This window comes from Taudactylus pleione, unplaced genomic scaffold (genome assembly GCF_031769625.1).
Source record: "Taudactylus pleione unplaced genomic scaffold, aTauple2 ptg000061l, whole genome shotgun sequence".
Lineage (NCBI taxonomy): Eukaryota > Metazoa > Chordata > Amphibia > Anura > Myobatrachidae > Taudactylus > Taudactylus pleione.
The window spans coordinates 9,977,286-9,989,326 of record NW_028284463.1 but is presented as its reverse complement, the minus strand read 5'-3'; the positions used below and the strand labels follow the sequence as shown (position 1 = coordinate 9,989,326).

The window sequence follows — 12,041 nt, the reverse complement described above, 5'->3', positions numbered from 1 at the left end:
CTTCAATGTGGGGTGTCCAGGCTTTGAAAAATATTGCATCTCTGCCCTGCTTTGTTATCTATGGGGTTAATAGTCCGCTGGCCTTCTTCTACTGTTCTTAGGTCTGTCTCATCCACTCTAGATCATCGTGTTCCTGTGTTACGGGGTCAAGCTGAACAAGTGGGTTTTGCAGACATACCACCCTGACTACATGAAGAGTCCACTTGTATACCATCCGGGACACCGGGCAAGGGCTTGGCGCTTCCTCACCTACATGTTCATGCATGTTGGGTAAGTGCGGATCCCCCACGACAGGCGCTAGGTGTGGGCCTGTCCGCACACAAAGAAGGTGCAAGCGACATGGAGCGTTGGGCAAGATATTGCAGTTTGTTTGTGTCAGTGTGGCCCACAAAATGGCCGCCTTTGCCATATAATTATCCTATTAGAACTGATCGGAGCATTATTGGATGCTGCGGTACAGCAATCAGAAGACGAGCGTTACCAATCTCTGTATGCGGCCATCTTTTGACCGTGCTTACAGGCCACAGTGAAGCAGGAATGGATTTGGCTGTGTCGTGCTGTTAAATCTATAAAACGAAGTGCTTCCTACGGGTGGGTACTGCCTCAGGCAAGGGTCATGGTGACACTGGAAGTAGTAATGGGCAGTTCTTTCTTATATGAATGTGTATAAACGCAAGAAGTGCGTTAGAACAGGCGGATAATCAGACGTCAGACCGGCATTCGGGAATCACAGCAAGAATAATACAGTAGGTAAATATTTTCAGGTTGTTCAGCATTTCGAGCACAGATGTAAAAGTAGGCGGTTAGCTAAATCGGGATTCACCACAAGGACGCGGAGAGGTGAGAGTGCCAGCAAACAATAGCGGGACAACTAGAAAAGCTTAGTAACTGTGGATCAAAGAATAGTTCAATAACTGTGGTACTACAGATTGTGAGCTAGATATAGCTCCTGTGGGAGGAATCCAAAATCTTTAACTCCTTCCTATCAGGCTGCTCCAATGGCTGATTTCATTTCATTGTGGGCGGCCAAATATAAATGATGAGCCCTGACCCTGGCTTCATAGAAAGGCAACTGCCCACTCTGGCCCTGATTCAGAGCCGGACGCTATTTGCGGTCGTTCGTTCAGAAAAAAGGGGCTGGCTATTCAAATGAACCGTTCGCTCTTTGCGGTCTGTTCACGCCTCTATGTCTGAACGAGCGAACAAAACTTGCGGTCGTAATTTTGAAAAAGACTCCCCTTGCCGCTCGCACCATACGTCATGTCAGCTATTTATTAGATTAATCGAGTACATCGAACAGCATATGAACTGCTCGCTATTCTTGTGGTTGGTTTTTCCTACCGCAATCTTGCGAGCAGTTATGCCTAAAAAAAAAACCAAGTGACGTGGTCAGTGACGCTGCTGTATTAATTATGCACACCCTTAAAACGCCCGTTTTGACCTTTAAGCACCCCTGCGTTCTGTTCTCCACTCCCCGTTTTCAAGCACCTTCCCCTGTTACCACCCACAAACGCCTTATCCTGTCACTCAAAATAGCAGGCATTCGCTATTTAGCGAACAAACGATTTTCGGCCACACTGACTGGTTCCCGCATGCGTATTACAAACCGTATGCATGCGCAGATGAGCGAACATCGCTCATAACGAACGAGCGGCCGCTTACGAGCGGCTCTGAATGAAGGCCTCTGTTTTGTAGAGTGTCAAGGGACAGAATGTCGACAGCATATTGCCGACATGTTCTGAATGCCGACATGTACGGAATCTAAACGTGCCAAAGACCACAATTACATTGTTGAAGTGATAATTACGTGGACATTGCCATAATGTCGACATTGTGAATTTCGACAGACAGCATGTCGACTAAAGGTTGATTTTAATCGATTTAAAATCGATTAAAATCGATCAACATCGATGTTGTGTTTCTGGGGCTATGTCACACATTTACTAATACTTAAAAAATAAATAAAAAAATTGACTGTTAGTAAATTTGTGTTTTTTTCCCCAGGAACACAACATCAATTTTGATCGATTTTAAATCGATCAAAGTCTATTAAAATCGACCTTTAGTAAATATACCCCTTACTCTAAGCCTAACCCTAGCCACACCCTAAGCCTCACCCTAACCCAAATTTAACCCTAACCTAATCGTAGCCTGACCCTATTCTAACCCTGAACTTAAAAATTGGGCGTCTACATTATGACTGTTGACATTCAGAACATACCGATATTCGGAATGTCGACAAACTGACTGCATACCACGCAAAATATGTACTATAAACAAATGATTTTGCTGCTTACCATTTAATCCTGCTGTTTTATAAATGTGAGTGTTTCCTATAATAACTAATTTTACACCATTTAAAAACATTAGTTATAGTAACAGTGCAGAACAGTCCTGTCTTTATCACACAAGAGCTCTCCTACATTCCCGCAGACAGAGCAGTGATACAATATTGTATAACGTCCCTGTGTATTCCTTTTTGTTAGATGGCTCTATAAGAATATCTTGCATAAAAAGGAATAATCCATTAGCGTTATCTGCCTGTAACAATTATCCTGACTTCATCAGTAACAGACAAAGATAAAAGAGATCTGGCTGCACTTTCCCCTTGGAAACACAAGTGTTCCTCTTTGCACATGTTTTCTGATCGCCATGGTAACCAGGTACTTGATATTGTGCACTGAGACTGATGTGTTTTTTTTTTTTTTGTGGGGTTTGCTTGCATTAACGTGTATTTTACTCAATAAATGTATTTGATTGGTAAATATTAAAAAAATAGGCATTTTACTAGTGGGAGATCATTAAAACCTGGGACTGTCTTTGGGACATACCCTCCCGATTCGGCCGGGAGCCTCCCGAAAATCATGTGCCACTCCCGGCCCCCTGGAAAGGCAGGCTGACGATCCCACCGGCCCCCTTGCGGTTTTCAGAGAAACCCCTGCAGCGGGGGGAGGCCGATGACGCGATTCACACTGAATCGCGGCATTTTGGCCCGCCCCTCTGCCTCACAATGCCGGTAATCTCGACATTGTGTAGTGGGGGCGGGGCCAAAATGACACAATCACGTGGCCACGCCCCCACTCCGTCCACAAACATGTCTGGCCACGCCCTATGTTGGCCACGCCCCCTGCAATGCTGATCTGGCTACTCCCTCCCGGAAGGTGCAGCCAGAATATCGGCAATCCTGCTTTGGGAATGATGGACAGTTATGAAATATTTCGATATAAAGTGTTCCCGTCACCTAGACAATGAGAGCAGACACAGGGGCACAGCAGGGCAGAGGCATAGGTGGGCGGTGCTGAGATCACATGCATTGTAAAGCAGGTGGGGGCGCTATTATGGCAATTCAGCGCATCATCCTGTTCATCTTATCTCACATTACAGTGCCCCAGTTCAGATTATGCCACAGTACAGTGACCCAGTACATTATAATATTCACTACACCTGCCCTCACCATTATAACGTCCACTACACACCTCCCTTACCTTTAAAACCCACTGAAAATGGGAAGTCAACCAGTAAGGCAGCCGTATCCTACATAGAGGTCTGGTGAGAGATCATATCCCGTTGAATTCTAATCTCACATTGGGCCAGATGTATGAAGCTCTGGGAAGTGATAAAGTGGAGAGTGATAAACGACCAACCAATAAGCTCCTAACTGTCATGTTACAGGCTGTGTTTGAAAAATGACAGTTAGGAGCTGATTGGTTGGTACTTTATCACTCTCCAATTTATCACTTCCCAGAGCTTAATACATCTGGCCCCATTATTTGCTGACACTACGGGGTAAATTTACTAAAGTGAGAGTTTTTAGAAATGGAGATGTTGCCCATAGCAACCAATCAGATTCTAGCTATTATCTTCTAGAAGGTGATTTTTAAATGTTATGTAGAATCTGATCGGTTGCTATGGGCAACAACTCCACTTCTAAAAACTCTCACTTTAGTAAATTTACCCCTACAAGTGCTTCCTCCCTATTGGCATCCCTACTGAATCTGACATGTCAGCACCACGTCTGCAGAAAATGGCGGTTTACAGTGAGTGTAAAAAACGGACGAGGGGCTGTGAACTAACGAACTCCCACCTGACGGGAGCACTGCCTAATGCAGGAGATTCCACTGTGAGTGGAGACCTTAATTTCAGCACGCTGCCCCTTTCTGGGACAGTCCAAATCTCGGCGCTCGATCCTCACCCCCAACAGACTTCATAAAGGCTGTAATCAGGCCTACTCTCTGACAATGCCCGGCTCACTGATTAGCTCTGCTGCCGTGCCTGTGAGCAATGGCCTCTCTATAAATGGCACATGGGCCTCTGTGTCCAGGGGGGGCCACGCCACACACCCTGCACCAATATATAGTGTTATACTTACCTCTCCGCGGTCTCCAGAGCAAAAACCACAGGAAAAATGGTGGCGGCCATTTTCCAGGTGACTCGCGCATGCGCAACAGAGATATCCCCGGGAGTAAGGTGCGAGTGCCATTTTTCCGGAGACCCGCGCATGCGCAGTAGATTATGGCACCGAGCCAGAAACTACTGCGCTGCCAGAGAGGAGGGGGTCCGCACTGAGGACCTCATTCAGAGCTGCTCGCAAGATGCGATCGCTAGCTTGCAAAAAGGGGCCGGGTATGCAAATCAAGCGATCGCTCTTTGCGCTGTAAGGACTCCTCTATGTCTTAGTGAGCGACGGCAGTTAGCGTACGCTGGACTATAAAACCTTCCACCTGTCACTCGCAGCACACGTCATCTCCGGGAAGAGTCTGATTAATCGTGAACAACGAGGGCCATCGGAGCTGCTCGCAGTGCTTAGGGTTGACCTAACCTACCCCAAGCACTGCGAGCAGTTCAGGCTAAAAAGCCACTAAGTCTCGTGTGCGATGACGCTACTTTGCTAATTATGCACGCCCATTAAACGTCGTTCTGACGGTCAGACACGCCTGCGTTCGCACAACCACTCCCCCGTTCACAAGCACCTTCCCCTGTTACCACCCACAAACGGCGCAATCTGTCACTCAAAGCAGCGACCTGAAAGTAGGTTGCGAGCTACCATAATCAGATTGCAACGAATGACTTGCGCACGCGCACTGCAAATTATTCGCATGCACAGATGTACGAATATCGCTTCCAGCGAGCAAGCGTGCCCTAGCGAGAGACTCTGAATGAGGTCCTTAGTCTGCACACGGCCCCTCTCCTCTCTTAAAATGCTCCTGCCTGTGAGGTTGATACGGGAGCGCGGGTGATGGATCATATCAGTATGGAGCTGTACTGAGAGTGGGAGACGGCCACCTATATGGCCACTAATGAGTCCCCAGTTTCGAGGCGGGCAATGGGCCAGACCCAATTGCTATGCAGGCAATAAAAGGACTTTGGTAGACAATCACAAGACCTGGGTCTGGGCCCCCCTCAGCCCCATATCATGGCACCCACGATAGCTACACCCATGAGCAGACTTTTTGTAGACTGAACCAATATTCAGCCTATGAGATCACTAGAAGTAGTGACATCACCATACATCCTAGCATTTGTTATGGGAGAATCAGGATGGCGGTGCGTGCACTATAAGGGGGGGGGGGGTGAGGCAAGGACATGCAACCAGGGGTGGAACCTATGCTTCTGATGCACTGGAGGAGCCCCTGTCTCATTCCCCATTCTATGCAGCCGACGTCTGGCCCCAATCGGGGAACAGGGATATATTTGGAGGGACAGAGCCCCCCAAATTGGGATGGTCTCATTAAAATTGGCACAAATGGGAAGTATAACATCACTGAGTCATGGGGCATTCTGTGCAGTGAATTGTAATTGCGGAGTGGTTGCTATGGCTTAATACCAATTTTTGCACTTTGTACCCGTGCCCGTAAATAACCCAGAATCCATCTAGTACTGCTATATTCTGAATGAATAGCTGTGAAGATGCAGGGAGAGTAGTTCATGTAGGCCTCTGACGTTTTCTCTTTAAGGTTTTATTGTGCTTTACGTTGCTTTGGGCAACTTCTACACTTTATCTGTCTCCCAGGTAAGGAGCGCTCACTCTGACAGGTAACATGAGCTAGCGATCTCTAACGACCCGCCCCGGCACAAAGATGGACGTGTCCTCCAAAATCTCGCAGTTAAACAGCCTTATACCCCTTTTACACCAGAGCTAAAACCCGGGTTATTGCAGGGTTAACCCGGGTAGCTCCTAGGTGTAAAAGGGGCCAGAGTTGGATTCCCAGGTGGATTCCCGGGTCGAGTGACCCGGGAATCCAACCCAGGTAACTTGCAGGGTTTTACACCCTGCAGTGTAAACGGGAACCCCGGGTCATTGGACCCAGGTCCCGTTTACAGCATGGGGACTTCCGGGTTTCTCGGCACTTAGAGATGATGTCATGTCCAAGCGCCGGGAGAATTGTTCCACTGCACCCGTATGCAGTGTGGAACAGCGCCGATCCGGGAATAATCCGGATCAGAGCCGCAGTAGAAAAGGTCTTTCCTGGGTCTGACCCGTTTTGGAACTGTGGGCCTGATTCAGACCCGGACGCTATGCTGCGCTCGCTCGCATTGAGCGATTTTTCGCAATGTGCGCATTCGTATGAGTCGCAATGCGCATGTGCGAACCAGTCATTGCGATGGGAAAGTGCTCACCCATAGCCTGCAGTTGGGCCGCTATTTTGAGTGACAGATAATGCCGTTTGTGGGTGGTAACAGGGGAAGGTGCTTGTAAACGGGGGTGTGGATGTGCGAACGCAGGCGTGCCCGACAGTCAGAACGGCGTTTAATGGGCGTGCATAATTAGCAAAGTAGCGTCATTACACACGTGACTGGGTTGTATTTTAGCCAGAACTGCTGGCAATGTTGTGGTGGGAAAAGGCTACCACAAGCGCTGCGAGCAGCTCCGATGGCTCTCGATGTTCCCGATTAATCCTACAACTGCCGGAGATGACGTGTGTTGCTAGTGGCAAAGGGGCGTCTTTATACAGGTGCGAGCACATAGTGCGGCCGCTCGCTATTACTTAGTGGGCGGCTTTACGCGACGCAGTGCGAGCACATAGCGTCCGGGTCTGAATCAGGCCCTGTGTTCCAAATCTTGGGTCAGACCCAGGATTTAGGTGAAAAAGCAGTATTACAGAGCCCTACAGGCACTGCAAGTACCACATACCACCACCGCTTGTATAGCGCCACTGACCACCAGAGTGTCGGCAATCATACCACCTGGCGCACTACAACGCCCAGCAATACCCTTGTGCTCCAGGCTGCTCCATGCAGTTATTATACCTGTTCATCCCTGTGTCTAATCTGTTGTTCTATTTGGTTAATTAACGCTGAGAGGTGGTTAAGTAGTACCAGGTGTGTAGTGTGGACTAACCACCACTAGCACCAACCATTATACACTCTGACCTAGTATATTGTCTTCCAACTGGACACATATAATAACACCCAGTGTGCTGACCCCAGACACGTCTTCATCTGTATTCCGCTAATAAAGTGGTCAGGGAACAGGGGTAAATTACTTCACATGGGGTAAAAATGAAATTCCTGGGGGTAATGGACAGACAGCCGGGCATGCATAGGAATCATTCTATAATATAAATAGAATGATTCATATGCATGCCCGGCTGTGCCGCAGGGAGGCTCTAAGCCGGACGCCCGCTGAGATGTTATTATTACCAACGGGCGCCCGGCTCCTTCCCTGCAGCGCCGCATTAGCCGGAGGCTGCAGTTCTCTTCTGAACTCCAACTTCCGCCTCTCTCCATGCGCACTATGGGAGAGATGTCATGATGTCTCACCTAAAGTTCCGAGGAGCAGCCGGGCGGACAGGACGGCGGCGGATGCTGGAGCGGGGATTAAGGTAAGTGTTTTGGGTTTTTTTTTTTTGTACAAGCGGCACTACAGGGGCATTATATGGGGGCACTACTACAGGGGCATTATATGGGGGCACTACTACAGGGGCATTATATGGGGGCACTACTACACGGGCATTATATGGGGCACTACTACACGGGCATTATATGGGGGCACTACTACAGGGGCATTATATGGGGGAACTACTACAGGGGCACTATATGGGGGCACTACTAAAGGGGCATTTTATGGGGGCACTACAGGGGCATTATATGGGGGCACTACTACAGGGGCATAACGATGGGGGCACTACTACATGGGCATTATATGGGGACACTACTACAGGGGCACTATATGGGGGCACTACTACAGGGGCATTATATGGGGGCACTACTACAGGGGCATTATATGGGGGCACTACTACAGGGACAACTATGGGGGCACTACTACACGGGCATTATATGGGGGCACTACTACAGAGGCATTATATGGGGGCACTACTACAGGGACATAACTATGGGGGCACTACTACACGGGCATTATATGGGGGCACTACTACAGGGGCACTATATGGGGGCACTACTACAGGGGCATTATATGGGGGCACTATATGGGAGTACTAGTACAGGGGCATTATATGGGGGCACTACAAGAGCATTATATGGAGGCACTACTACAAGGGCACTATATGGGGGCACTAGTACAGGGGCACTATATGGGGGCACTACTACAGGGGCATAACTATGGGGCACTACTACAGGGGCATTATATGGGGGCACTACTACAGGGGCATTATATGGGGGCACTACTACAGGGACATAACTATGGGGGCACTACTACATGGGCATTATATGGGGGCACTACTACAGGGGCACTATATGGGGGCACTACTACAGGGGCATTATATGGGGGCACTATATGGGAGTACTAGTACAAGGGCATTATATGGGGGCACTACAAGAGCATTATATGGAGGCACTACTACAAGGGCACTATATGGGGGCACTACTACAGGGGCACTATATGGGGGCACTACTACAGGGGCATAACTATGGGGGCACTACTACAGGGGCATTATATGGGGGCACTACTACAGGGGCATTATATGAGGGCACTACTACAGGGGCATTATATGGGGGCACTACTACAGGGGCATTATATGAGGGCACTACTACAGGGGCACTATATGGGGGCACTACTACAGGGGCATTATATGGGGGCACTACTACAGGGGCACTATATGGGGGCACTACTACAGGGGCATTATATGGGGGCACTACTACAGGGGCACTATATGGGGGCACTACTACAGGGGCATAACTATGGGGGCACTACTACAGGGGCATTATATGGGGGCACTACTATATGATTTCCTGCCTTTCAAATCAAGGGGGTAACGTCGGCGTATCTAAATATATTTTGGGGTAAAAGCTAAAAAAGTTCCCTGACCCCTGCGCTAATAGGTTACGGACCTGTGTCCTACCCTATTTTAGAGCAGGATTAATGGGTTTCCTTCATAGAAGTTCAGCAATTCGTGTTCGCACTTGTCCAACTCATGACCACGACCCCCTATCTCTGAAATGTAGGAACATTGCCCCCCTCCCCATAAGTCTTTGGCTGGCAGGACATGTTGGGACTTGTAGTTCCACAGGAGCTGAAGCAATATCTTTCTCTTCAGCGGTTGTCTGTGATTGCAGCAGTGACATGTTTAGCCTAATGCCTGCCCTTTCTATACAACATAATTTATTTCCCTCACTCTATTCCTTCCGTGCTCTATGCGTGACACTTATTCCCATCATCCTCTTCTGCTTTATTGAACCACCCAGGGCTGATTTCTTGCATTGATCTCAAGGCCGTAGTGGTTGTTGTCATGGCAACACAGGCACGTAACTGTGACATCCTAATTACAGGCCCGCAGTGGTTCATCATCTGAGAATAGGACCACTGTGATGTGGGCTCCGGCAGGCTGCGTGCCAACCAGTCTTATTTTAGGAGAGTTATTTTTGATGCCATGATTAGCCAGTGACAAATACTATAGCCGTGTTTACCTGACGTGTTCCCTGAGATGCTGCCAGGCTTTAGGCATGGAGCAATGCAGCCGGGCTGTGCATTTGGCTAGTAACATACAAGTTTAAGGATTGACTATATGCACCATAAAATGTAATCAATTTAGAAAGGTTGTGAAGCATGGGGAGGCCTATTTACTAAGTATCAGGGCGATATAAGTACTTCCGCAATCCTGCTTTTACTGTCGCCATCTCAGGAATGTCTGTGCTGTCAACACATATTAATAAATAGTAGCCTTTATTTGATTTCATGTTTTGTATAGATGCCCCTAATAAAATATACCTTTAAATAATCAAAAATGGCCTCACAAAAGACTATATAGGGCCTGATTCAGACCCGCTCGCAAGCGAGTCGATGGTAGGACACTGCGCACGAGCGGCGCGTGCCGCGCGCATGTGCAAGCCCCGGAGCGAGAGAGAATTTCTCACGCTCCGGGACTCACTACAATAGGGGCGGCTGTCGATGTTGATCGACAGCTCGTCCCGTTTTGTAGGCGGGGAGGGAGGTGTCCACACAAACGGAGGCGTTCCCGAAGGAACGCCTGCCATTTGTGGGAGGCACCACTGACATCACCAGTGATTTCAGTGGAGAGCTTCCTGCTCTGTTAGAGCAAGAAGCTCTCCGGGGCTTGCCACAGACGAGACCCTACCACAAGGGTCTCATCGCATGCCCCGATGGTTGCGATGGTTGAGACCATCGCAAACCTTCACCTGGCCGCTCGCAAAAGCTGTGGGTGATCACCCACAGCTTAACGAGCGGCCGGGAGGCCGCAACAAAAATAAAATAAAAACGCCCTGATTCAGAGCGAGCGCTCTTAAAGAGCATCCGGCTCTGAATCAGGCCCATAGGGCGAGCTGTATCAAGCTTTGGAGAGAGATAGGGATAGATGTACTAAGCTTTGGAGAGAGATAAAGGACCTCATTCAGACACGCTCGCTAGCGCTGTGCGCTCGCAAGCGGCCCGATGGTTTGTGAACGCGCATGCGCACGCTTCGTTCTGCGCGTGCGCAAACTACTCGCCCAGCAAAGACAGCCCAGTGAAATGAGTGACAGGAGAGGCCGTTTGTGGGTGGTAACAGGGACAGGACACTAATAACGGGGGAGTGGAGGTGCGAACGCAGGCGTGCCTCGGTGTTTCAACGCCGTTTTTAAGGCGTGCATAATTAACAGGCAGCGTCATAGTACACGTCACATGCCTGTCTTTTATACTGAAATCCTCGCAGTGCTTGCGGCAGGGTAAGGCAACCACAAGCGCTGCGATTGCTACCGATGGTCCTCGATGTACCAATGTTTTAATACACTTCCTGTAGATGACGCGTGCTAGTGGGCGTCTCAACATACGCTTATGGGTGTCTGCATACACAAAGCGATCGCTCGCACAGCCAAAGTGGGTGTGCTTATGCCTTGGCGAGCGATCGCTTCCCATGACGTCACTTTGACAAATTTGCATACGCTGGATGCGAGCGATCGCATCTAGCGAGCGGGTCTGAATGAGGTCCAAAGTGCCAACTAATCAGCTGCTCCTAACTATAGTTTTTCAAACACAGCCTGTATAGTGACAGGAGCTGATTGGTTGGTACTTTGGGCGCGATGTACTAAAGGGGAAAATGCGGTAAAATCCCAGAACATACCGTTTTCAGGGGTTTTACCGCATACCTCATATGTACTAAACTTCGTCCCGATGGGTAACACCATCTTCGGGTGGCATTACCCAATATAAGCCTATGGGCTTCTTTTCGGGTCGCCTCTCCTGAGAGGGATTTAATCGGATCCCTCCCATCACCCCCCAGCCCGCATCCTTCTGCGCATGCACTACGGACGCCAGAGGGACTTCTGGGTGTTAAACCTCTTTCTGGAGCCATCGCAAAGATCAGATCTTATCAGGAGAGCTGTCCTGTGCGATATCCTTGGTACATATCGCGGTAATCAACCACGGTATGTACCCGAAGACAGGGGGATGTACTGCATCACGGAAGCCATGTTTAGTACTTCCCACCTTTTATCTCTCTCCTCAGGGGTCTATTTACTAAGCAGTGTTAGGAGACAGAGTGAAAAGTGATAAAGTACCAGCCAATCAGCACCCAATTGTCATCTCACAGGCTGTGTTTGAAAAATGACAGTTGGGAGCTGATTGGCTGGTACCTTATCACTTTTCACTC

At 48.9% G+C, this 12,041-nt stretch overlaps 1 protein-coding gene across 1 annotated transcript in view; it reads left to right on the top strand.

Annotated features, from left to right (window-relative positions):
• RHBDL1 (rhomboid like 1) overlaps positions 1-12,041 on the top strand; it is a 55,821-nt gene that overhangs the window by 23,941 nt on the left and 19,839 nt on the right. Inside the window, exon 4 of the mRNA XM_088464527.1 lies at positions 122-270. Coding sequence (XP_088320653.1) covers positions 122-270 — 149 coding nt within the window. The remainder of the gene's footprint in view (positions 1-121; positions 271-12,041) is intronic.